Consider the following 23,227-nt stretch of genomic DNA (forward strand, 5'->3'; position numbering starts at 1 on the left):
ATTTAAGAAAAAATAAAATTAGATGATGGTCTTATCCTTTTAAATATTTATTACACTATTTAAAACATTTTTAGAAAATTAAAATATTGGTAAATTTTTTTTTTTCTAATTAAAGCAACTTGGAATTATTACACTATAATTGATATATAAATCTTATATATATGACTAATTAATTTAAATAACATTAAATATAAAGTTTCATTATAAAAAATAGGTTTTAGTGAGTCCTTCCTCGGCAGCAGGGTTTAATAAATAAAAGCAAAAGTGAGTGATGTGCCTTGTCTAAAATATTTATTTTGAAAATTGTTGTTTATAAAATTAAAATTACTTTTATATTTACAAAATAAAACATTATGTAAATTAAAAAATACATAGAATATCATAACAAAATATTAATTTTTTTCTTGCATTTTACTCATACTAAGTTTAATAATCATTTGATAACATAAGAAACATATGATAAAAAGGATATCAGCAAAATTGCTAATAATATAAATATAATTATAATTAATTATTTGTATATATTAGTAAAACTTATATTACAATTAAAAGAAATCTTCAGTAATATAAACATGCCTATATAGGCTATTTTATAATCCTAACTATAATAGCAATAAAACATTTCGATTATATTATTACAAAATAGCTAATCATTATTAGTTATGCATTTTATTAATTTAATACATTTCAATAAAAATTAGAAAAATTTATTTTTAAAAATTATATATTCCATTGATAAATTAATTTTGATAATATTAATATTTTAAATTATTTTTGAAGTTGTAAGGACTCCATAAGCCACACTATATGAACTTATTTTGTTTTTAATCTTCTTTATTTATTAAAGGCAATAATATCAGAAAATATCTATATATGAACTATAATTTTCTCAAGAATATTTATATTTTTTATTTTGTATCCAGAATTTTTTTGATAATATTTTGGGTTTTTAAAGAATATAATTACCCCATTATCAAAATACATTATTAAAATGTTCATTATACTCAATTTCAAAATGAACTTTAGGTTATAAGTATGAGTGCATGGAATATGCAAATGGAATATAGAAAATACTTATTAATTAGCCCAAAAAGTTTAGCTTATAAATAAGAGCAATTGGCCTGGATTTAAACCAATATGACAATTATTAAAATCCCATTATATTAATATTAATATACAACATCATAGCTATACACTTGACGTCATATCATCCTCTCCTCTCGGAAGGATAAAAAGTAGTTAGAGTTCTCTAGTTAATAAACCAGGATTTGGAAGAACATTAGAAGGAGGTTATAGTAGATTGTAGATGGTATCAGTTGTTCCTGAACCCTTTATATGAAGCATTTCAGTTATTGCACATATATAATTTCTAGAGGATTGGTCTTTTGAATATCATGCCGAACCTTATAAACTTGCGTCTCACTTGCCACGACAATACAGTCTCTTCTATTGAGAAAAGAGCCCCTTAAACAAATCATATACCATAAGATTGAGAAAATGGATTAACACTAAATTATCCACTATATATTGTGTTGGTGGATGATGATAGCTATTGTAACACCTTTGTTATCCCACTTAAATATGGCCTAAGTATTTAGTAGATTCCATTTGAACAAATGGAAGAATGTTCATTAAATATTGTTCTTAAGATTTAACATCAGTAGCTCATGGCAATTGCAAAGGTAAATTCAAATCTGTTAGCAATATTGGATCATGATTATATAGGAGTTTATATGGTGAAACAATAATAGAATTATGTACCTTATGACATATGTATACCAAAGAGATTGTAAATAACCATCCCAATCTAAATGCTAAAAGTTTATATACTTTACAATCATTTTTTTGAAGATCTGAATAAATTGTTCCACTAAATCATTTATTTGTGAATAATAAGCACTTATGAAAGTGTAGTATATCCCTAGCTAAGATGTTAAAACATAAAATACCTTAGCCATAAATGCAAAACTATCCTTCGAGAGAATCTACTCTGACCAGGAATGCTAGAACACCACTTGATTGAGAAGCAAACATCCAACAATAATTGCAAATGCATTAGCAAGGATATCAACTTTCACTTAGTGAGTTAAGAAGCAATAATAATATACTTATTACCAATAGTTGATTGTGGAAAATGTCTTATTGGATCAAATGCCATAAACTCAAATAAACAAAAAATTATAATTAACTCCAACTATCCTTCTGCAACAGAAAGGGAAGTATTATGAGCTTGGCATCAAATGTAGTTAAGCATATATTAGACAACATGACATTACATCTATGAAATTTATGCAACTTCTTAATCACACAATAATGTCCTATATACCCATCTAGAATAGGGGAATCATGATAGAGATGGAGAAACTCTGGAATAAAAACTGAAGGCACCATCAGCAGTAAATAATCATTAAAATTAGTCCTTATAAAATAAAGAAGTCATCCTCAAGGTGATATTAAGAATATAAATGCCGAAATGACAAGTCATCAATAAGTGATGTAGAAAATTTTAAATCTATTACAAAGCCTTTAGATCCATAATTTAACCTTTTGAGCCTTATAAACCTTATTAAACAAAGGTAAATTTTTTTTTGCACTTTATGGACACTAAACATTATATGTAACAACTGCCAATAGTACAAAATCATTATTCAGAAAATCCATTGATGCTAGAATAACAAGCTTATTAAAAATAGGAGAAGTGAGTGAAGAAGGGAAAGGAGCTTGAGAAAAAGCATTAGCATCAGCCATAGAACTCCCCAAATAAATAACCTCGAGATCATATATCAAAATCATATATTTAAAGCTTTAAGGCCCATTAATACGACCAACTAAGTTTTATTGGTTCAATAACAAAGTAATTGTAGCATAATCACCTTTTAGTAATATTTGAGAACCATACAAATATGAATAAAAGTTCTTAAAAACCCCAAATTGTTACTGAGCACTCCTTCTCTATTATGGAGTAGTTCATCTCTACTGATTGTAATATATGGTTAATATATGCAATGAGATGACATTAACCAGGCACATTCATACTCTTTTGCATCAAGACACTATTGAGACTAATATTAAAAACATCTACACACAAAATGAAAAGTTGAGTGTAATTAGGATGTGCCAAAATTAGAAGAGTAGTTAACAACTCTTTGAGATTTGTAAAGGCTTGTTCATAATCTTGATGACTAAATGAAAAATGATGTTAATGACTTTAGCAATGCTTGCAATGGTGCAATACGATCAGAAAGATGATCAACAAAATGACTGAGATGATGCATTTTACCTAGGAACTGGTACATATAATTCACACACTTATGAGTTATTTCGACCACTTCAACTTTAAACTAACTTCCTACAGCTGATTTAACACTTTACGAACATCATGGATGTGCTTTTCACATGTTCTCTCAAAGTGAATCAAGACATCAATAATGAAGTTAGTAGTCACCTTTGGCATATTGTAAACAACCTCATCCATTATTCATTAGAAAGTTGCTAAAGCATTGTTCAAATTTGTTTTCAGATCTAAAGACATAACTTACTTGAAGTATTATATTTTTTGTAAAGGTTTGTAAATTGATTTGATAAACTTGTTCTTTTGTATGAAACACAGCTTTAAGAACATCTTTTTCAGCTATCAACATTTGCTAGTACCCAAAAGCAAAATTTAACTAGGTGAATTAACAATTTCTCCCTAGACGATTTAAAAAATTAACAGTGTGAGGAAGAGGGTACACATCCAGGATAGTCACATTATTTAACAGATAATAGTCAATGCAAAAGTGAATAATGACCTCATATTATAGGTCAAAGTGAAAGAAATTGACATACTTGAGGCAATCAACCGCTGAGATACAAAGACCATTGGAAGGATTTGAAGAGGGAATAAAGGAATAAGATAGAAACATAGAAGGAAATAATGGAGAGATAAAAGTGATAAAAGCAAAGGTAAACATAAAGGGTCGATGATGAATAGAAATGGAATAAATATAAGGAAGTATGAGATAAAGGAATAAACCTTAAAGTCACATTTGACATAATTGCACTGCAATTAATCTATACTAAAGATAAGGTCAAAAGTTTGACTTAGTGCCACTCACAACAACTTTAGCTCAAGTTTAAAATTGCCCACACACACAATTAAGTTCACCTCATCCCATGTATATGTATGTATATAGTTATTGCCATAAAGAATAAAAATTGGCTCTACTACATGACACAAATGTAGATTGTGGCAACAAGTTGAGCAATAGAAAACAAACTCAAGCTTGTATCAGCCAACATGGAGAGAATAATAAGAGATATTTTATCATAAAAACAAGCTTAGAAATTAAATACTAAATGAATTGGTGCTAAGTGACCCCTTGATGATACTCTTAAAAGAAAGATAGAGAGTCATTGGCTTATTTTCCAAGAAACCTCCACTACTCACACAACTCTTTATTTCCCAAAAGCATCTTAATGTCTAAACCTTCCATTGTAGCAACACTAACAAAATGATGTTAATGCCAAGGTCTTCACCCAAGAAATAGAGGTTACCAATTTGAAAAACATTGACCACGCTGATATGTGTAGTTAATCTCATCACACACCCAGTAGTGGACATCACAGCCACAACCACGTCCTTGCCTTTGTTCTTGAACATGAGCAGTAGTAACATTAACCTCCATCAAAACAGAACCATCTCCTACAGTAAGTAGGGTGAAGGATGTACAGTAAGAAGAGGCAATATCTCATAATGTTATATTAGTCAAAGAGTATCATTAAAGGTTGTTGGAACAAGTGTATGTATTAGTCTCACAAAATCTTGACGAAGTGTTAGCTATAACATTCTTAACTTCATCCATTTTAATATATTTGGCTTTACATGAAGCAAGAGGCTTAAGAAGCAAACACTAAATTACATTATTGATTCATATGACTTTTGACAAAAACAATGCAATTATTGAAAAATATCATCATAATCATTAATATGTCTAGATGCACATTTGAAGATATCTATGAGAATGCTCTAACCTGCATAAATGGTTATACTTAAACCATTATACCATTGTAATGCCATCCCTTGCAAACATGTGGGAAACTCAAGCAAACACTAATCATCATTCTAAGAATAGTAAATGGTCATCACCATAAAGTGATTGAAATAATGGTATATATCATCTTTAAGATTTCCATAGAAGAACTTTGGCCAGATGTGAGAATTAGTAATAAAAGCAGGAGGAATTGTACCTCGCATCATAAATACCATTATTAATTGAGTCTGATTGTTCAATTACACCCACATAGCATCAAATAATTATAATAACTGTTACTCTAGAGTCAAAGAAGGAGGAGGCTGTTACTTTACCATGAAACTGAATAAAAAGGAAAAAAAAAACAAAAGAGAAGAAATTAAATAAATTATAAGGAAAGTGAGATTTAGATAATGCAAAAGTTAAATTTAAACTAAAGGCCCAAATCTAAACACTCTTCAAGGACAATCAAAATTGCCACTCTCTTTCACCAATGTGAATATATACAATATAGAAATGAAATGTAGAAATGTATATATTAATTAGCCCAAAAACTCTAGTTTATATATAAGAGTGAGCGATCTGGATTGAAATCAATCCGACAGTTATCAAAATTCCACTATACTAATATTAATATATGGCATTATAGCTGTACATAAAGAGTTAAATTTAAATTTAATTTAGTTTTAAAAATATTATCATTACTAGAATGAAAATAAACTTTTTCACACAAGAAAAATTACTTATATATGAGGCCAGTAATAATCTCAGTGTTTGTGATATTAGCCAAAGACTGATCTCAGTGTATATGAAAACCATGACTTGGATGGAGCTTTCAATTTTTTTAATTGTATTTCTCACATATATAAGATCCCTAAGGTTGATATATATAGATTAGAGTGGCAAACTTCTCAGTGTAGAGATTGCTTGAAGTAACAACCAATTTTTCTTTCTTGCGATGAAGATTTCTGAAGAGCATGTTTTTTTTTCCTTCTTGTCCAGGAAGAGCTCCACTTCGAGATGTCGCGTTCTCAAACTTTTCCAGAGAGAAACACAGGAGATGATTAGATGATTGCAGACGTCTTCACTGTGCACACCTCGAAGCATGCCTGGAATGAAGAAAACACTTGGCGGAGGGAAAAAAAAACGAACGGATGAACAATGGGCTGCCAAAACATGTTTTACACTCTTTTGTTCTGGGCTATGGCTGTCTTGGCTGAGGGGGAGTGTTGGGTATAGCCAAGAGAACGGATATATAAGACAGAGAATGGAGCACCAAGAAACAAGCAAGAGTATATAGAGGGAGTGGCCAATCGACAAAACAGAGGATATTCTCGAGAATTCTAGGTGCGTTGGGCATGGCGGGGACATTGCCTTTGCCGCATTTTCCAAATTCTCCGGCACTTGGTGGAGCTTCTACGAGGTAGAGAATGGCATTTTGTTCCTAACAGACTATAAGAGCCCAAAGTTGATTTACAGGCTATGCTGCCAAAGGAGGGATAGTGTTTCCAGATCCTCCATTGATACTCCTGCCAATGCCAGACTTCTCACTGGGTGTAGAGATTCTTTCAATCAGCAGCCAAATTTCTATCTTGTCCGCGAAGCACGGTCCGATGAAGATTTCTGGGTAAGTGTTTCTTGGAGCAGCCTATGTCTAAGTTTTTTCCTTCTTTGTTTTAAACATTTCCAGACAGCTTCCTGGCTGCGTTCTGAATGCTACTTTGAAGATCAAGGCTCTGATCGGTACACTACATTTCAAAAGAAAGAAAAAACACCAAATGTTCTCTTTGCTTTTTTTTTTTTTTTCCGCTGTGGCAGCTTCGTCCAAAGCTACAAAAAGAAATTCTCCGAACAGGTGATATAGTTTATAGCCATTGTTTCTTGAAGCTTTTGTGGCAGGAGTTCATAACTTTGAAGCGACGCTGCGCTGGAAGATATGGTAACTGCTTACGATGCACCTGCTTGTTAGCGGTAAACTCTAGAGCTCTTTCGTTCTAGCCTGTATGTAAGTATCCTCTCATGCCAGGTCCTTAACGATGGATCATCCCTGCTCAATCGGGTCATTGGAACAACGGACTTAAGCTTGCGTCAAGCTTTGCCAACAGCACAGCCCAGAGTACTGGATCCGTTCTTCTCCTATGTGTGTGATTCCTTGTTTGTTCCCAGGATGACTCGAGGACTCTTGGCATTCAAACCCAGCCTTATGGCTACATTGCAAACGTATGCGTGTCGAGAAGCCATCGGAGAAGAGGAGTTGCCTCCAGTTTGCTTGAATCCGCTGTGCAAGTAGCCAAGTTTTGGGGTTGGATCCTTTCTTTCCTCCTGCTACCTCATAATTCTTCTTCTCGTTCATCTTTCAGGATTGAAAAGAGTGTATGTTCATGTCGATTCTGGTAACAAAGCTGCAAGGCTGGTCTATCATCGCCAAGGATTTCAGGTAAATATTGGCTCTAGTTTTTCACTTCTTTTCCCAAACTACAAACTTTCTAGCTTGTACAAGCGCGAAATCCCGATGATCACATCTTGCTGCTTAGCCTTGAGCTGTAAAACTTGAGGTAATACACATACCATAAACTTGAGCTTTCTCTCTGCTCTAACATTGTTTTTCAGTCCAGTAATGTCACATCCAGTCCATCCATTCGAGATCATCTCGCGGCTGCAATGCCTCCACGTAGTCGTAGGAATGAAATAGGGCGCGGATGTAAATTTCTCGCGTGGAGAAGCTCGCGTTTTCGTCAGATCCGATCTGAAGAGTTTCCAGCAGCTCCAAAAAATTCCGGATGGTTGTTTGCAAATGCCGAGCGGTAAGCTTTTGATCCTTCTCTCTTTTGATTCTTTGTAGCTAAGATTTATAGATGCTTGATCGATTTGATCGCTTTGGTTCGTTTCAGTCGACCAGGCTCTATTGTTTCGTCCACAAAGTTCCAGTGTGCTCTCAATGCATTTGCTTCCAGCAACATCAGCTATGCGTTGTAAGTTTCTAGCTTTTTTTCTTCGCAAGAACGAGCAACAAAACAATTTTTTTTCTCGTCGAAGGTCCGAACTTACGCGGAATGGGTTGTGGATGGAGATTATGATTGGCCTCCTCAGTGTAGTCTCTGCCAGCAATCGCTACTCGGTGCCGAGGGAGACGTGATTCGTCTCGGTTGCTTGCGTAAGACTTCTCTTTTTTTCTACGATCGTATCGCTCTGATGCTCTTCTTCTTTCGCAGATCTGCTGCACGGAGCTTGCCTGGAAACGCTCTTGACGAGTGGCGACTTGCATGGTTCTTCGCCGCATGCGTGCCCGTCCTGTTCATCTGTGGTACGCCGAAAGTTAGTCACAGATCTTCGAAATAAAACGTACCTCTTTTCTGAAAGGTATGGCCTCCGAAGAACTTCAGAGATCTTGGCACTGGCCTCCCTCTCGTTCTAAAGCAGGCAATCTCTCAGGTGCGTTTCTTTTTTTCCTTTCTGTAGTCGTATCTGTCGATGTTGCTTTCCTGTCAGACTAGTGGCGATGGTACTGAAAGCTTTCCCAAAGAAACTCGTGATCTTTCCCCGGAAACCAGCTCTTCGGAAACAGTGCTCCTCAGCGAAGCACCAAACCTCTCGTCCAGCGTTGTCGACATGAGAACCAGCCAGGAATTCGAGCACCCGGTAAGTTTTTCCTGTTCATTTCCCTGTGTTCTTCAAGTTTTCATGCCAGCCGAGCTCTGTACGCGACGAGAACGAGTGGAAGTATCGCCGCCGAGGTAACGAAACTTTCTACACTTTTCCACGTCCATTTCACTTGTCACGATCTCTGGAGCCGCGTGTGTAGGTCCAATGCACAGACAAGTGGCGAGGCACCTGCTTCCTCTCTGGGCCTCTTCTCGAGCAGCAACAACACTGCCTTTGACCACTGCCGAGGACTGTCGTCGAGCTTCCAAGGCCAGTACCAGCAAGATTCTCCTGTTTGTCGCAATCATGTAAGGAACTGGACCGCCTTGTTATGGAATGCTCATTAGAATCTTTACAGGTCCTGTATAGCAACAGTGGTCATGTTATACCAAAGAATCCAGCGATGAAAGGATAGAAACAAACTGATGCTAGACACACCGAGCTTGTGTAGACGATTCTCTTCTTAGAAAGAAAAGTCACTCAAAATCATTAGAACGTGGAAAAAGTAACAGTTAGCAGCTAAGAAAACCTTCTCAAATGTTGTTCTCGGCTGGATCCGCTGCTCCATTCTCACCACCTGGAAGATCGGCAAGTCAGACGTCTAGAAACATGACTGCTAGTTGGCAATTTCCTGGGAAAAGAAGAGAAAAGATCGGATTTACCTTCTCCATCCGAAGCACCATAGGCAGCTTTTCTGGAAGGGAGAGGCTGGTGGGGAGTAGGCTGAGAAGAAAAAAAAAAAAAACAGAGGCACTGTAAGCACGAGCAACATTCCCGGGACGAATGCAAGGAATTTGCCTGCAGTTTTGGACGAAGGGATTCGATCAAACTCTTTGGCTTCTGACCGACCGGTCCACCTTGCTGTTAAACTCGCGATTAAGAAAGAGAAAAAAGAAAAAGAAAAAGAGAAGCATGAATGCACCGCACCTTTCCAAGAGCCCAGTCCGCGGAATCGAAGAACGCTCGCTCGTGATCCTGTAGAGAAATGGGCAGCATTTTAGAAGAGAAGGAGAAGGAAATTCTCTTCTTCGTTTTCTTCCTTGCTTCAAGCTTTCTAGCTAAAGATCTCCTAGTTTTCTAGCAAGAAATCCTCTAGGGGGAGAAACAAACCATAGAACTCACCTTGGAAATGAGGGGTGGCTTCTTTGGTCTCAATCCGCCATATTTCCTCTTCACTGCGGCTTCCTATAGCAACAAATCCAAAGAGATCTCTCAATTCCCGGACAAGGACGATTAGAATCAAGCAATCAAAGAGACCTCCTCTTCCGGCGATGGCATTCGCTGCTCCTCGGCCGCGTGGCTCACAGCTGCCGCGTCTTCATCCTCTCCCGGCGATGGCCGCTGGCGCTGGCGCTGCTCTTCCTCGTCGCCGGGATTGCTGCTCTTGGCATCCATTTCGCGATTCCAACCGATCGGACCGGGCGACAACGCTGCGGCGCTCGACGCGATACTGCCAATCGACCTACCGTGACGCTGCAAATGCCCCAAGAATATCCCTGGCCAGTAGTAGAATATGCTGTTTACTTTGAAAAAGCTTTCTAGCTGGGCGATGGATCATTCTCATCGCTTCCAGTGGCGCATCTCTGGTAGAGCGCAGTCTCGAGCTCCATGCAAAGGCCCTCGAGCTGCCTAATGCTTCGCCGCAAGCGAGATCCAGCGGATTTGTTCCCGGCGTACGCTTGGACTGCATCGATTTCACTGTCCGCTACCAGGAGCGTCATCTGCGAGCGCACCGATCGATCGAACAAGTTGAGTTTCGAGGCAAAAGAATCGAGAAACGATGAGAAGTTTACCTCGGAGTAGACCTGAGAGATGTAGAGCTTGGTCTCGTCTTCCAGGCCCTCCTGGTCTCCCTCCGCCGCTCCTTGCTCTTGGTCCTAGCAAATCACACAGAAACTGGTGAGTTGACAAGATGGAAGAATAGCAAGCACTTCACCTTCCATATCTCTAGAGAATACTCGCTACAAAACTTCACACATTTACCAGGAGCTCGTCGTGGTATTCAGCATTCAGCACCTTCTCCAGTACCAAGATCCTCTTCCGGAAAAACTCCATCGTCTTCCTCTGCAACTGAGCGTCCATGGCGTCCCTGTGCTCGTCAGAGTGTGGATCGCTGGGCTTGGCCGCATCCTCTTGCTTGTCGCCTGTGAGATTCTTGTTTTCTGGCTGAAGAGGTATTGCCTCCACGCCTGCGTCCTGGTTTAAGTCCGTCGTTGCTGGCGCGCTGGAGTTTGAGTTCGGAATGGACGAAAAGAGTTCCTGGAACAGCACTGGTTGCAGTCCATACTCTTCATCTTCGCAAATTGCCTGCCACCTTCCATATCCATGCCTAGAGAACAGTCCAGTCTTGAGCTGAGCTCATAGGTGAAAGCGAGAAGGTGATACATACTTGACAATGCCTTTCAGTAGCTTGCGGTCTTGCTCTTCTTTCCAAACTTTGGTCTCTTTCAGGGCCGCGTATTTATTGTAAGCGACGCTGGGGAATAGCGACGTGGAAGGATTCTCGTTCAGATTTTTCACCTGTTAAGGACCTTGTAAGTCGACAAGATAGGCAGCATTTTCCATGGGTACCTTTTCCCAGATGAGATGAAGAATCGCGAGCCTCACAAACACGTCCTGTATGCGCAAGCCTTCTTTCGGAATGCCGTCTGAGAGCCGTAAAACTCAGAAAAGCAAAAGGAAATGGCCGCACAAACTTTTACCTGAGAAAGTTGGAATGTCTGTCTGCTCTTCCGTTACATGCATCAAGAATAGTGCAGCATATCTACACACAGCAAAAAAGGTGAGGATTGCAATATAAGAAACGCAACGTACTCTTTGATCTCATCAACAGTTTTATGCTTGAAACAGGAGACAAACTCTGACCAGCTAAAATCGCCGAATCCGAACCTGGAATGCATTGTAAGTAAGAAATGAGCCGTCTAAGAAACGTGTGACAATACCTCATCAACACTTGCACAAACATAGCTCGCTGCTTCCGGTTAAAACCGAGGATGAGAATCGATTTTCCTTCTCCCTCCATAAGAGGAGGCGGCCCTGTAGCTTCCACTGACGGACACAAACAGCTTATGAAATCAAAATCTTTTCTGTCTAAGTGCATACCGCGTGGTTTTTTCCTTGAGCCAGGGGTTCTTTTAGCGGCATCTTTGCTAACCTCAGCTTCTGGCTTATTATCGTCTTCTTCTTCGGAGCTAGTATCGGACATTCCAGCCAAGTCGTCCTCCGCAGGAAAATGGTTAACCTGCAGTAAGATAGTTCATAATACTTTCGACGAGAAAAATATCTAGGACAAAAAAAGAATCGGCAAAGACCTGCTTGCGGCTTCGTTTCCCCTTTCCCAGTTCCTCCCGAGCTCGAGCTTCGTATTTGTTCTTCAAAAGATTTTCCCAGTATGTAGTCCTTGCGGAAGGATCCATGGTTTGAGATTCGAAATCCGCTTCTGCCTCCTTTTCTTGCTCAATGGCTTCGGCTGCCTTCGCATCCCCTTGATTCACGTATTCAAAGTTTGCCACCTACAGAAAGATGCGTATCAGATAATCTGTTAGCAAGAGTAACGGAGCCAAACCTTGAAAGCTTTGAAAAAGCTGTTATCCTCGTCAAGCTCTTCTGTTTCCTCTAAAAGTGACCGGTCCAACAATCTGCTACAAATATTTATACTAAGAAACAATAACAATGACAATCTCAACCTGTCAATAGCAGAATCATCGTAGTGAATTTGCCGCAGTTTTGCCTCCTCTGCTGTTTCGTCCGCAAACAGCTCCTTCGCACCATATCTTAAAATGTCATCTAACTCCTCCTGAAAAGCTTTCGAGTGTCATGATATATATATACATATATATTTTTTCTCGTGGCTCACCTGATTAAGAATTTGAGTCTTCATGCGTCCAACCACAAGATGCTCAAGCACCATCTTCTTCTTTGACAATTGCATCATCCTTTCCTCAATGGTCCCTCTCGTGATAAGCCTATAAATCATCACCTGCAAGCTTCGAAGGAAACATTGAGAGCCACAATGAGTGGTAACACCAACCTTGCTGGTCTGTCCCATACGATGTGCCCGAGCCATAGCCTGCATGTCAGCATGAGGATTCCAGTCACTGCCAAAAAAACTTTAGTCCTTTTTATCTGCTTCCAAGCCTATTGCACCTGTCATATATCACCACGGTGTCGGCAGTAGCCAGGTTAATGCCCAATCCTCCAGCTCGCGTGGAAAGAAGAAAGCAAAATATTTTGGAGCCTGGCGCATTGAATCTATCAATTCGACTTTGCCGATCGGCACCAGAGACTTTCCCATCGATCCTTTCATAATTCCAGTTCTACAAAACAATAAACAATTTTAAAAACAGAGAAAAAAAGAAGAAGAACAAGAGGAAGAGGAAGTAAAGTAACCTTGTAAGCAAGCCAATCCTCCAATATATCAAGAACTCTCTGAAACTGAGAATAAATCAATACTCTGTGTCCTTCGGCTTTTAGCTTTGTAGTCATTTTATCTAGAAGCAGCAGTTTGCCAGACGCCTCAACTAGCGTTCTAAAATGAAAGAAAGAAACATCAGGAAAATCGTAGAGCTCAACAGAGTGAAGCTTACTTTTGAACTGCGTCTTCATCTTCCGTTTCTTCTTCGACTCCATCTAAGAGAAATGGATGCGCACAAATCTTCCGAAGCTCCATGACCAAGTTGTTTAGCGACACCTGCACCATTGCACTCGTAAGAAGAATACAATATATGTTCTTCCAACCTTACTTGTACACCACTATGCCGTGATAAAACTTCATAGTTGCGAGTAAGCACCGCCCGATAGTAGTCTTTTTGTATGGCGCTGAGCTCCACACGAACAATTAGCTCTTTTTTTGGAGGAAGCTCCTTCAGCACATCCTTTTTAACCCCTGCAGCAAGAATTGCAGTAAGAGTATGACCACTTCCGAATTAAACACACTTCTTAGTAAATGTGATGATAACATGGTATGCAGCCGCTGGACTTGCTCTTCATGGTTGATATCTTTAAATTCGAGTTGAAATTCTTCTAGGCTAGAAAACTGCAATGGATAGATATAATACGCACATGAATGACAGTTCTCACAAACCTTGCTAGAATCCAGAAAATACATCAATGTAAAAAGTTCGTCTAAATTGTTCTGCAAATCAACAAAAAAGTGTTGATGTAGATATAAAAGTTGAGACATCTATATATACCTGTAAGGGAGTTCCAGTCAGTAACACACGGCTGTAAGTAGAATAGTTGTGTAACGTCTGAAAAAGTTTGGAGTCCTTGTTTTTAAGTCGATGTCCTTCATCAACAATCTGCAATATGCACGTCAAGTTTTGACCGAAGAAAAAAAGAAACTTACAAGACACTCCCACTTTATAGGTTTCAAGACCGCACTGTCAGTGTTCACCATTTCGTAAGATGTCAGAAGCACGTTAAACTTTACCCGCCGTTGCCTGCTAGCATTCTTCTTTCCTTTTTCAGGTTTTCTCTCCTTCGGAAGAAAAAATTCCTTCTGTCTAATGATTTCTCGTGCTTGGGCAGATCCTATATACGTGACCTGGTTAAGAAGGTTAAGCAAGAATACCGAGAGTTTTCTTGAAAACTTACAATACTCATTTGTGGTGCCCAAATTGAAAACTCACGCTCCCAGTTTCGCAGCGTTGAGAGTGGTGCCACAATCAAATGTGGTAATGAAACACCCTCGTGCAACAATGATGTTAGAAAAGAAATCGTCTGTATCGTTTTGCCTGAATAAAAAAGCATTACATCTTTCAAAAAAAAAAAAAAACTGAGAAAAAAAGTAGTACCTAAGCCCATTTCATCCGCCAAAATAACAGGCTTTCCCTGTTGCCAGGCATATCGCAAGAAGTTGAGCCCTTCCAACTGATAAGGATGCAAGACACCTGGAGACAAACGCCAAAGTTCAAATCAAGAGCAAACTTCGCAACTTACGTACCTCCGACCACGAATTCTGGTGTTTTGTCATAAGGAGTAAAAGCTTTCTGACGCCTTTTATCATGATCAACATCCTGGTATTCTTCATTAGTCGAGGCCGCTTTGTATCTTTTTATTTCAGCCTGAAACGCGACAATGTCATCCTCGGTCTCCCAAGTACATTCTTCGTACCCAAGCTCTTTCCATTTCACCAGAAATTCATCTTTACCAGAACGCTTCCTAAATCATATTCCAGATCAGTAGAGAAAAAAAAACCTTTTTATACCTATAGTCGATGATTCTATCCACCGTAGTCCATTCCGGTTTGACAGGAACCTTTTCTTCCTCATCTTCTAGTTTCAATTCTGATTGCCGATTAAAATTCATCAACCTGAGCCGTATTCCTGGATAAGACTTTATTGCTTTGTCTAGAGCGGCCTGTGTCACCCTTGAAGATAAAGAGGAGAAAACAAATGACACAAAGAAAGAAAGAAAAAACGACATACATACCAGGAGCAATGCATGTAAGACTTGGATTTCCACTTGACCAAGTAATGCTTGGTGGATTCTTCGGCGACTCCACCATCCTCTGATGGCTCTGGTGGTCGTATTTGCCAATCCAAGATTTTTTCCAAGTCCGCAAGAGGCTCTCTCTAGACGAGAAAACACAGTCAAGAAAAAGAAAACCGACACCAAAGTTGGCTTACGCATTTGAGGCAGCTCCAATCTCCCTTTGGAACAGACTTCATCGGTGGATCCAAGCATTCGAGGTGATAGACCGCTGTGCAAGTATCGCAGCAAAGGAGCTTTCCTCCAAGAGAACAAACGCTACAGTGATCGTCACTCTGGAAGAATAACACAAGCAATTAAGTCTCGAAAGTTTGGCGCATCTTACTTGCTTGGCTTCTCCCGCGTCTGCAGCATTGGCTGCATTCCCGGCGGCATCGTCATCGTCAATTTCGTCGCTGTCAGCTGCCTCTTGCTCTCGATAGGATGGCTTCTTTCTCGATCTCGTCCTCAGCCGCCCCGCCATTGTGCTCGAGTCCTGGAAATGCAGGCCCGGATTGACGAATCCTCTCTATTTCCTCTAAGCATACCTGCTCTTCGCTCTCTTTCGCCATGGCGGAAATAACCTACACGAACACAAAAAAGGAAAAACCCTGATTCAATTCATACCCTTGAAAATTGGTCCCATAGTCTAGTGGTTACGACATTGGACTTTGAATCCAAGAGCCCGAGTTCGAATCTCGGTGGGACCTAATTAAATAACCATAATAAAGAGATTATGAATTATATATTAATTTTATGCAATTATAGACTCATCAAATTCACTTAAAACAAATTCATCAACTTTGGTAATTGAGGCAAGAAGGTACAAATATAAAGTCAATAATATTTGGATTTTTGGCTTATCAATCAGTAATTTTTTGTTTAACAGCTTTAGCATTTATCATTATGAGATATGCATGCATTCTTGCATTGATCATAGTTGTTAAAAAATTTGAGCTCTCTTTGTCAACAGATAATTATTCTAATCGAGTTTTAATTCACTGCTTTGATGACTTCCATGCTGTAACATCACATCAGGATTATAATAGATGTGGTAATGAAGTCTGGACCCAATTTGTTGGAAGTGGGTTTCGCTCTGGTCGTTACATGTCTCAATTTGGTATATTTACTATAATTTTAGAGATTGGGTTTTACCATACTTCTCTTAGTACTGATTTTAACCAAGCTTTATTAGACATTTGGGATATTTGTCTTGCTCACTTTGATCCAGGAGGTATTGTTACTCTTGAGGATGGGTCTATGAGATTAACAATGAGATCTAGAAGACGATCCAATGCAAGTAATTAATAAAGGAATGACTTCCACCATCTAATTCATCAACTAAGAGCTACATACATTATATGGTGTGTCGCATACCCGATTTTGGTGTTGAAAAGTAGTGGTTTTTTGCCACTAGAGATCTTGGCATGGAAAAGAAATATTGCTCTTATGAAAACATTATGATGAGACATCAAGACAAACTAGCCACCTGGACAATAGAAGACTAAAAACCTCATGTATGAGTGGAATAAAGAATGGTGGCATGAGCTTAAAATTTAGGATTGAACCTAGAATTGGTAAGATCCATTTGATGATTAACCAATATAGATGAATTAAGTATTAGAATAATGTTAGCTACTAGGACTCTAGGTGTGACATTACTATGCAATAATCAACCCTATAGTTATTTGGATTTTCTGGGATATCATCATACCACTCATAGGTATGTAAGACTTTTGTTACTTACCTCTGCACTGGTTGCAAGTAGAGCATGAAAGGCACACTAAATGACACATCCCCACAAGTAACAACTTTGTTAGCAATTTGATTTTCACTAAATGGAGGATGTTTATCATACTCTACCAAAATAGCATTTACAGGACCGAACCACCCTCCCATTATAAGCATGTATGCTAACCAAGGCTAGAGGGAGACTGACAGGGAACAAATGCATTCATTTATAGAATTTTAGGTTTCTAGACATATAATATATGTATATATATATAATCCCTACATCCAATGCTAGGTAGTTAGCAAAACCCTCTCTAACTTGTTAACAAACTAATCTATGATTTCATAATACAACTCAATTGCATCTCACAATCATCACTACTATATTTTGTTGATCCCTAGTTGCCTAAAGTAAAACAACATAGATTTTAGATAATCAAAATTCCTCAATGCAAAACACACAAAAGCACTTCACTCTAAGTTCTAACTTTTCTAATAGAGGCTACTTCTAAGTTACAGCTTGAGAACACCTTTTGTGTGGAGGTGTAAATCTTAATTTTATGTAAGGAAAGAAGAAATAACTTCTTAAGCTAGCTCTTAAATGTATGTTCAAAGACAACCTTTATATGCATGAAGAGTTGAACGTATGTTCAAAGGCAACCTCTTGTGCATGAATGAAACAAGGAAAAAATACAACTTTTTGATTGTCAAACTTAAGAGAGCTAAGAGTTGAAAGCTTTTCCTATTTCTCCTTATTAGTATAAAATATTTAAAGTGCTAATAAAGTATAGCATTGTCAACAACCAAAAAGAACAACTTAAGAAATGCTTTATTAAAGTGTAAATAATAAAGGGAAAGTGTATATGAACAAGAATTTTGGGCTATTAAAGTGAAAATTATTCAACTTAGTAGTGACCTACATTAGTTTTTGAGTTTACAAATACACTTATTGCAAAATAAAATTAAATAGTACAATTATACAGTTCAGTAATACACTTTAAAGTGATCATTATTTATAAATTTAGACTTGTATAAATTAAGTTTTAAGTCATGTATAAATTAAGTTTTCATATAAATAAGCTTAAATCACATGTCCTCCAAGGATTACATTTCTAGGTATTTTTAAAGTTCAATAACAAGTTGGATAACAGTGTTTTACAGTTACTGTTATCGGAACAGTTTTTTATTTAACATTTATTAACTTGTGATTGTGTATTTATAATTTTGAAAAATAAAAATATGTAAATATTAACCCTTAAAAAATTTAACCTTTAAACTATAAATTTATAAATATATCACTAGAATAAAAAAAAAAATTTAAGCTTACTACATCTGCCTCACATTTCCTATAAGCTATTTCTAAACCCTAAATCCCTAACTTTTATTTTATTGAGGAAATTTCTAAGTAATTATTTCATAGCTTTCCCCAATATATAGTAGTACATTTGTAGAAGATAATTTATATGTATGATTAAAATTAATGGTATATACTTATTATAAAATGGAAGATTTCGGTCAATAAAAGGTAGAAAGTAACACTGGCACATCATTTATAGCTTGTTGCTAAATTTCACACATTCAATGTATTTGACAAGATCATATAATTTGCTGCATTATCCTCAAAGTTGAGCAACTCTATAAATGCTCTTTGTGCTATATCCACATTCTTCCACTTCTTACAAGCATCCATCACTAAGATCCAAGTCACAGCGTCGGCCTTACATGGCATTGCTTGTAGCATCTCCACAGCCTGGCCAACTTTGTTGGCTCTACAAAGCATGTCCGCCATGCAGTGATAGTGCTCGACGCTGGGAACTATTCCAAACTTCGAGGAGCTCATCCAGCTAAAAATCTCCCGTCCCTTATCCACGAGACCGGCATGACTACAAGCAGTAAGAATCGACAGGAATGTTATGGAATCCGGCTTAAACCCCTCGTTCAGCATCTTGTCAAAGAGATCAAACACCGTTTTGGAGGTCCCTTGGAGGCTGTAGCCTGCTATCAGCGCGGTCCAAGTTGAAACTTTGATTTCCTTGATGGAGCAAAAGATCTGCTCGGCTTCTACCATGGTTCCACACTTGACGTAAAAATCCACGAGCTGAGTCGCGATGGCTGGATCGTCCTCGAGGCCACACTGGCAAACTTCCGCGTGGAGTGCTTTCCCTGTCCTTAGCTCTCCAGTGTTCTTGGAAGCCTTTAGACCCGTGAGAAACGTCCACGAGCTCCGTGCCAAGCAACCCCCGGATCTCATTTGAGCAATCAGCTCCAAGGCTTTGCCTCCCTGCTCATTTTCGCAGTAGCCGGAGATTAATCCCATCCAGAGCACTGGACTGCGAACTCCGCATCGATCAAAAGCTCGTTGTGAGTCGGCCATGCTTCCACATCTTGCGTAAATCTCCACCAGGCTGCTCGCAAAGTAGGCATTCTCGCAGTCATGACGCTTCTCAGCAGCTCGAGAGTGAAGAGCCATCGCCATTTCCAGTGACTTCATCCTTACTTTGATCTCTGGACCATCACCACCTTTTAAGACCTTTGCGTCTTCGTCCATTGCGAGAGCCGCGCACGCCTTGACTGCTGCAGAGAACGTCCACGAATCCGGGATGCAAGACGCTTCGGACTGGACCATCAGGAGCTCAAACAGTTGGAGCGCCAGTCTACCGCCGCCAGGAGTTTCTGCATAGCCACTGATCAACGAATTCCACTGGAAAATGCTATGGAGCTTTGTGCTGTCGAAGATCCATCGAGCCATCTCAATACAGCCACACTTTGTATACGCATCGATCAAGCTGCTCGCCAAGTAAACACCCCATGAAGAACCAGAGCACTTTGCGTGAGAGTGAATGACCATCGTCTTCTCCAGAGAGCCAAGCTTCACGAGTCGAGCATCGTCCTCAGTTTTGGTTGCTTCTTCTCTCGCCGCAAGACCGCTGCAAGCCTTCAGTGCCGCGACGTAAGTGTAAGAGTTCGCTCGAAAGCCTTCCAAGAGCATGGAGGAGAAAAACTCCAAGGCTAAGTCACACTGCCCGTTCTCGGCATAGCCATTCACCAAAGCCGTCCAAGAAACCAAGCTGTGCTGCGATACCCCATCGAAGCATCGCCGAGCATCAGTCACGAGTCCACAGCTCGCGTACATGTCGATCAAACAGGCCTGGAGGAAAGGATCCAAGTTGAGATTCGCTTGTAGAGCCTGCGAATGGATAGCCATGCCATTCTCGAGCGACACGACTTTGAGTGAGAATCCATCCAGCTTGAGAAACTCCTCCTCTGCAGCGCGTCTACTACAGGCCTTGAGTGCCGAGACAAAGGATCGAGCGTCTGGCGAGCAGCATTCCCTGTTCATGGAGCCGATTTTCATGGCTTCAAACAGCTCCAGAGCTCGATTATACTGTCCATTCTCCACATATCCCTGTATCATGGAGTTCCACGCCACCACATTAAGCTTGGAGCAAATCTGGTCGCTTGCAAAGATGTTATCGGCACCTCTCATGTCGCCACACTTCGCGTACATGTCGATCAAGCTGCTCACAACATAGTTCTCACATAAAAACCGGCTCTTGAGTGCGTGAGAATGGACAGCCATACCTTTCTCCAGAGACACCACTTTGATATTCGCGGAAAACCTGGATGATTCATCGTGAATTTCCTCCTCCAGCGCAAGACTGGCACAAGCTTTCAGTGCTGCGACGTAAGTTCGAGCATCTGGAACAAACCCTTCAGAGATCATCGCCACAAACATCTCCAAGGAGGAATTGCCCTCTCCGTTTCGAGCATACGCAAGCATTACAATGTTCCAAGACACGAGGTCTCGTGTTCTTGCCATGGAAAACACCCGGTTGGCATCAAACAGGGATCCACACTTCACGTACATATCAAGGAGGGCATTCTGCACGAAAATGGACTGGAAATGGTCGTTGTTGAGCTGCGAGTGTATTGCCATACCTCTTTCCAGCATCCGGGCTTTTGCTCCATCTCGAGCTGCGAGGCTGCTACAGGATTTAAGAGCAGCGACCAGACTCCATGAATTACTAACTAGAACTTTCTCGCTCTCTCCGTTCTTGAATTCCATGCCCTATTCCATTTCTCACTATCTTGTTAATGTTTGAAAAAAATGCTGATTCAGAATAATTATCTGCAATAATTTTTTAGCAAAAAAGATATGAAGGTGCCAGGCAGAGAAACAAGCGGCTAGTGGATTTATACAATCACTATTGTTTTTATTGAATATGACAAATGATATTATTGTTTTGTTATAAATGTTTGTGTGAGAATTGCTATAGTATATATCAATATGAGGTACATATACATTCTTACTTTGATCCTAGTTGTTACAAATATTGAGCTCTCTTCAGCACCGGACAGCTATTCTACTCATGTTTTAATTGACTGCTTTGATGAATTCCATGTTATAACACCTCAAGAGCATTATGCTAGATGTGGTGCTGAAGTCTGGACCCAATTTGCTAGAGGTGGGTATCACTCGGGCCGTTATATGGCTCAATTTGGTGTATTTACAGTAATTTTAGAGGTTGGATTTTTCCATGACGCAATTGCTACTGATTTTAGGCAAGCTTTATCTGATATCTGGAATGAATGTCTTGCTCACCATGAGGCCGGAGGTATGGTTAGTGTTGAGGACGGGTCTATGAGATTAATAATGACTTATAGAAGACGCCCAAACTATTAACCTTCTAAAAATTAAGTTAGCTTCTAATTATTTGCATGATAGCTTGACAATTTGATCATGCCCATTTGAAATGCTAATTGTTCAGAATTCTTGCAAAACTTTCACCAATGCTGTGCTTTGCACTACTTGAAACTGGTGGATCTCCAATGTAGAGATCAAAGAATGCTCCTGTCAAGAACGTGTATGGACAAGTTTAACAAAATGGAAAGGGTCTTACTGCATAAGTTCTCGCTGAAGATAGTTCCTACACGACGACCATCAACTACAGTTTGTAATCTTCCCCCTGGTTGCCAGTGAATATCAATCACAGTCCCCTATGAAACCCACAGAATGTAAGAAGAGCCATTCATCTCGAAACTGTATACCTTGTGGATTTTGAGATCCCCGGAGAGGTAAGAACAGAAGATCTGGAGCCCCTCGTCATCTTCAGCTCCTTTGATCTGATTCACGTATTATTGAGCTTTGTCATGAAACGGGAAAGCAAACATGAAATTACCTTTCTTAAGCGATTTCTCAAGGAGACTTGGAAAGCACTAGAAAAAAAATCGCGAGTTATGTGGAACCCGAAGAAAAACGACGCACCTTCTCACTAAATCCACAGTCAGGCCTTTGTAGAGAACCACCATTCGCACTGTTAAGCTCACTTCATGCCTAAAAACATCTGTCAATAAAAGCGGCTTCAAAAGATGAAGCGAATCCCTCACCTGAGAAGATCATCGTAGAACTCGGACCGAAACTTGAGATCACTAGGAGATACTCCAGCATACTTTTCTCCAAGCTGCGCACGCAGTGATTCAGGATGCACATCTGCTTACTCGAGAAAAACTTCAAAACGAGACCTTTAAAACAAAGCAGACAGCTTACACATGCCAAACGCGTAGAGATTTATCGACTTTATCTTCATCAGTTGTCTGCACCGCACTCCAACCCCGCCAAGCACCTGCATGATCAAACGTAAGATGCCGGGAATTCTCTCGAGACGACTGAAGTCACGGCAATCGACGTAAGAAATCACAGACTTACCTACAAAATGCTAACCTGAGAGAGTTGTAAGCCGTTTCCTTCGAGACCAAGTAGATGGAGCGGGAACTGAACACCGCTATGAGGTTCCACCACCGTCTTTGTAAGATCGCTCGTCCAATCCTGGGAGGCAGTATCACTCTCCATCGTTATCTCTGTCACTGGAGCCTTGAGAGTAAGCGCAGCTTCGCAAGGTGGCCTGTGAGAGAAAACCAGCAACGAAAGAATTAAAGAATAGAAGAGGTAAACTTACGGAACGATCAGAGGCGGCCAGATCGCTGCCGCAAGGATCAAAACAACCGGAGGAACACTGCTGCATTTCTTGTCCTCGGCACCCCACATTCTCGTCCACATCACTGAAGAAGCTCTGGAAAAGCTTTCCCCAACGCTGGGAATGCGAACTTGGCGGCATTTACCCCGCCTCTGCGTCCTATCACTCGAGGGCGTCGAGGAAGAGGCGCCATTGCTCTTGATCGACAGCAAAAGTCCTCCCAGGAGCGTCCCTACGATGGAATTGAGCGAGAATACCTGCGGCCGAGGAGGAATCGCTGCTCGCGCCGCCCAATCGCAGACCGCGGACCAGCCGGCATCCATGGCCAGGAAATCCCTAACCCTAGACCCTATTTTAGAGCGCTCATTTCCAAGAACGCTGGACGCTGGAAGAGAA

General features: G+C 39.7%; 6 protein-coding genes and 1 non-coding gene across 11 annotated transcripts; 3 read left to right on the forward strand and 4 right to left on the reverse strand.

The window, feature by feature from the left end:
- Nucleotides 1–6,279: 6,279 nt before the first annotated feature.
- LOC9628841 lies at nucleotides 6,280–7,735 on the forward strand. 2 transcript variants are annotated; one of them, XM_024661233.1, is made up of 10 exons: nucleotides 6,280–6,435; nucleotides 6,492–6,639; nucleotides 6,703–6,755; nucleotides 6,831–6,867; nucleotides 6,912–6,983; nucleotides 7,039–7,128; nucleotides 7,179–7,314; nucleotides 7,373–7,449; nucleotides 7,503–7,567; nucleotides 7,623–7,735. In XM_024661233.1, the coding sequence occupies exons 1-9, from the start codon at nucleotides 6,371–6,373 to the stop codon at nucleotides 7,557–7,559; spliced, it is 735 nt and encodes a 244-aa protein (XP_024517001.1). In that variant the 5' UTR covers nucleotides 6,280–6,370; the 3' UTR covers nucleotides 7,560–7,567; nucleotides 7,623–7,735. The 2 variants fall into 2 exon arrangements, with proteins under 2 accessions (XP_024517001.1, XP_024517002.1); XM_024661234.1 differs by lacking the exon at nucleotides 7,623–7,735 and having other exon boundaries at nucleotides 6,355–6,435; nucleotides 7,503–7,596.
- LOC112341322 (zinc finger protein-like 1 homolog) lies at nucleotides 7,670–9,143 on the forward strand. Its single transcript, XM_024661232.1, has 9 exons — nucleotides 7,670–7,816; nucleotides 7,904–7,984; nucleotides 8,049–8,166; nucleotides 8,225–8,316; nucleotides 8,373–8,444; nucleotides 8,502–8,651; nucleotides 8,701–8,746; nucleotides 8,815–8,962; nucleotides 9,013–9,143. The coding sequence occupies exons 1-9, from the start codon at nucleotides 7,793–7,795 to the stop codon at nucleotides 9,059–9,061; spliced, it is 780 nt and encodes a 259-aa protein (XP_024517000.1). The 5' UTR covers nucleotides 7,670–7,792; the 3' UTR covers nucleotides 9,062–9,143.
- LOC9628842 lies at nucleotides 9,103–10,147 on the reverse strand. The gene is made up of 6 exons (XM_002987410.2): nucleotides 9,912–10,147; nucleotides 9,777–9,839; nucleotides 9,582–9,629; nucleotides 9,453–9,515; nucleotides 9,317–9,377; nucleotides 9,103–9,231 (listed from the first exon to the last, which is right to left on the reverse strand). Exons 1-6 carry the CDS (start codon nucleotides 10,047–10,049, stop codon nucleotides 9,188–9,190), a joined length of 417 nt encoding a protein of 138 aa, XP_002987456.2. The 5' UTR covers nucleotides 10,050–10,147; the 3' UTR covers nucleotides 9,103–9,187.
- LOC9629257 (CHD3-type chromatin-remodeling factor PICKLE) lies at nucleotides 10,148–15,722 on the reverse strand. Of its 4 annotated transcripts, XM_024661229.1 has the most exons (30): nucleotides 15,674–15,722; nucleotides 15,472–15,621; nucleotides 15,284–15,421; nucleotides 15,087–15,229; nucleotides 14,863–15,024; nucleotides 14,599–14,816; nucleotides 14,450–14,545; nucleotides 14,250–14,389; nucleotides 14,002–14,199; nucleotides 13,847–13,954; nucleotides 13,738–13,788; nucleotides 13,590–13,689; nucleotides 13,397–13,539; nucleotides 13,241–13,344; nucleotides 13,044–13,182; nucleotides 12,801–12,970; nucleotides 12,685–12,751; nucleotides 12,511–12,633; nucleotides 12,341–12,450; nucleotides 12,220–12,292; nucleotides 11,966–12,166; nucleotides 11,757–11,895; nucleotides 11,597–11,702; nucleotides 11,469–11,543; nucleotides 11,357–11,418; nucleotides 11,226–11,302; nucleotides 11,044–11,174; nucleotides 10,638–10,983; nucleotides 10,448–10,531; nucleotides 10,148–10,375 (listed from the first exon to the last, which is right to left on the reverse strand). In XM_024661229.1, the coding sequence occupies exons 1-30, from the start codon at nucleotides 15,695–15,697 to the stop codon at nucleotides 10,193–10,195; spliced, it is 3,861 nt and encodes a 1,286-aa protein (XP_024516997.1). In that variant the 5' UTR covers nucleotides 15,698–15,722; the 3' UTR covers nucleotides 10,148–10,192. The 4 variants fall into 4 exon arrangements, with proteins under 4 accessions (XP_024516997.1, XP_002987457.2, XP_024516999.1 ...); XM_002987411.2 differs by having other exon boundaries at nucleotides 11,597–11,895; XM_024661230.1 differs by lacking the exon at nucleotides 10,148–10,375 and having other exon boundaries at nucleotides 10,591–10,983; nucleotides 11,597–11,895.
- Nucleotides 15,723–15,763: 41 nt separating this feature from the next.
- On the forward strand, nucleotides 15,764–15,835 carry TRNAQ-UUG. Its single transcript has one exon. It is a non-coding gene; the product is annotated as a tRNA-Gln (tRNA).
- Nucleotides 15,836–18,359: 2,524 nt separating this feature from the next.
- LOC112341376 (pentatricopeptide repeat-containing protein At4g13650-like) lies at nucleotides 18,360–20,552 on the reverse strand. Its single transcript, XM_024661348.1, has 2 exons — nucleotides 20,439–20,552; nucleotides 18,360–20,374 (listed from the first exon to the last, which is right to left on the reverse strand). Exon 2 carries the CDS (start codon nucleotides 20,362–20,364, stop codon nucleotides 18,427–18,429), a length of 1,938 nt encoding a protein of 645 aa, XP_024517116.1. The 5' UTR covers nucleotides 20,365–20,374; nucleotides 20,439–20,552; the 3' UTR covers nucleotides 18,360–18,426.
- Nucleotides 20,553–21,475: 923 nt separating this feature from the next.
- Nucleotides 21,476–23,205, reverse strand: LOC9629258 (fatty-acid-binding protein 2). The gene is made up of 9 exons (XM_024661357.1): nucleotides 22,814–23,205; nucleotides 22,579–22,759; nucleotides 22,405–22,480; nucleotides 22,245–22,347; nucleotides 22,123–22,191; nucleotides 22,037–22,073; nucleotides 21,906–21,980; nucleotides 21,758–21,854; nucleotides 21,476–21,708 (listed from the first exon to the last, which is right to left on the reverse strand). The coding sequence occupies exons 1-9, from the start codon at nucleotides 23,152–23,154 to the stop codon at nucleotides 21,614–21,616; spliced, it is 1,074 nt and encodes a 357-aa protein (XP_024517125.1). The 5' UTR covers nucleotides 23,155–23,205; the 3' UTR covers nucleotides 21,476–21,613.
- Nucleotides 23,206–23,227: the final 22 nt, after the last annotated feature.

This window comes from Selaginella moellendorffii, unplaced genomic scaffold, assembly GCF_000143415.4.
Source record: "Selaginella moellendorffii unplaced genomic scaffold, v1.0 SELMOscaffold_81, whole genome shotgun sequence".
Taxonomy (NCBI): Eukaryota; Viridiplantae; Streptophyta; class Lycopodiopsida; order Selaginellales; family Selaginellaceae; genus Selaginella; species Selaginella moellendorffii.

Bases quoted from the DNA above. Each gene is read 5' to 3' on its own strand.
- LOC9628841 (XM_024661233.1), top strand. From the start codon at position 6,371: ATGGCGGGGACATTGCCTTTGCCGCATTTTCCAAATTCTCCGGCACTT. The intron at 6,436-6,491 runs GTAGAGAATGGC...GTTGATTTACAG, and splicing joins CTTGGTGGAGCTTCTACGAG to GCTATGCTGCCAAAGGAGGG. The intron at 6,984-7,038 runs GTAAACTCTAGA...CTCTCATGCCAG, and splicing joins GATGCACCTGCTTGTTAGCG to GTCCTTAACGATGGATCATC.
- LOC112341322 (XM_024661232.1), top strand. From the start codon at position 7,793: ATGGTTGTTTGCAAATGCCGAGCG. The intron at 8,167-8,224 runs GTAAGACTTCTC...CTTCTTTCGCAG, and splicing joins GATTCGTCTCGGTTGCTTGC to ATCTGCTGCACGGAGCTTGC. The intron at 8,747-8,814 runs GTAACGAAACTT...CCGCGTGTGTAG, and splicing joins GTGGAAGTATCGCCGCCGAG to GTCCAATGCACAGACAAGTG.
- LOC9629258 (XM_024661357.1), bottom strand. From the start codon at position 23,154: ATGGATGCCGGCTGGTCCGCGGTCTGCGATTGGGCGGCGCGAGCAGCG. The intron at 22,481-22,578 runs GTTAGCATTTTG...TTGATCATGCAG, and splicing joins ACGGCTTACAACTCTCTCAG to GTGCTTGGCGGGGTTGGAGT. The intron at 22,074-22,122 runs GTGCGTCGTTTT...TTTTTTTTCTAG, and splicing joins ACTGTGGATTTAGTGAGAAG to TGCTTTCCAAGTCTCCTTGA.
- LOC112341376 (XM_024661348.1), bottom strand. From the start codon at position 20,364: ATGTACGCGAAGTGTGGCGACATGAGAGGTGCCGATAACATCTTTGCA.
- LOC9629257 (XM_002987411.2), bottom strand. From the start codon at position 15,697: ATGGCGAAAGAGAGCGAAGAGCAG. The intron at 13,690-13,737 runs GTTTGTGAGAAC...TATCCATTGCAG, and splicing joins ATTTTCTGGATTCTAGCAAG to TTTTCTAGCCTAGAAGAATT. The intron at 11,175-11,225 runs GTACCCATGGAA...GGTCCTTAACAG, and splicing joins TTCATCTCATCTGGGAAAAG to GTGAAAAATCTGAACGAGAA.
- LOC9628842 (XM_002987410.2), bottom strand. From the start codon at position 10,049: ATGGATGCCAAGAGCAGCAATCCCGGCGACGAGGAAGAGCAGCGCCAG. The intron at 9,840-9,911 runs GTCTCTTTGATT...TTGTTGCTATAG, and splicing joins TGCCATCGCCGGAAGAGGAG to GAAGCCGCAGTGAAGAGGAA. The intron at 9,232-9,316 runs GTAAATCCGATC...CCGATCTTCCAG, and splicing joins TGGTGCTTCGGATGGAGAAG to GTGGTGAGAATGGAGCAGCG.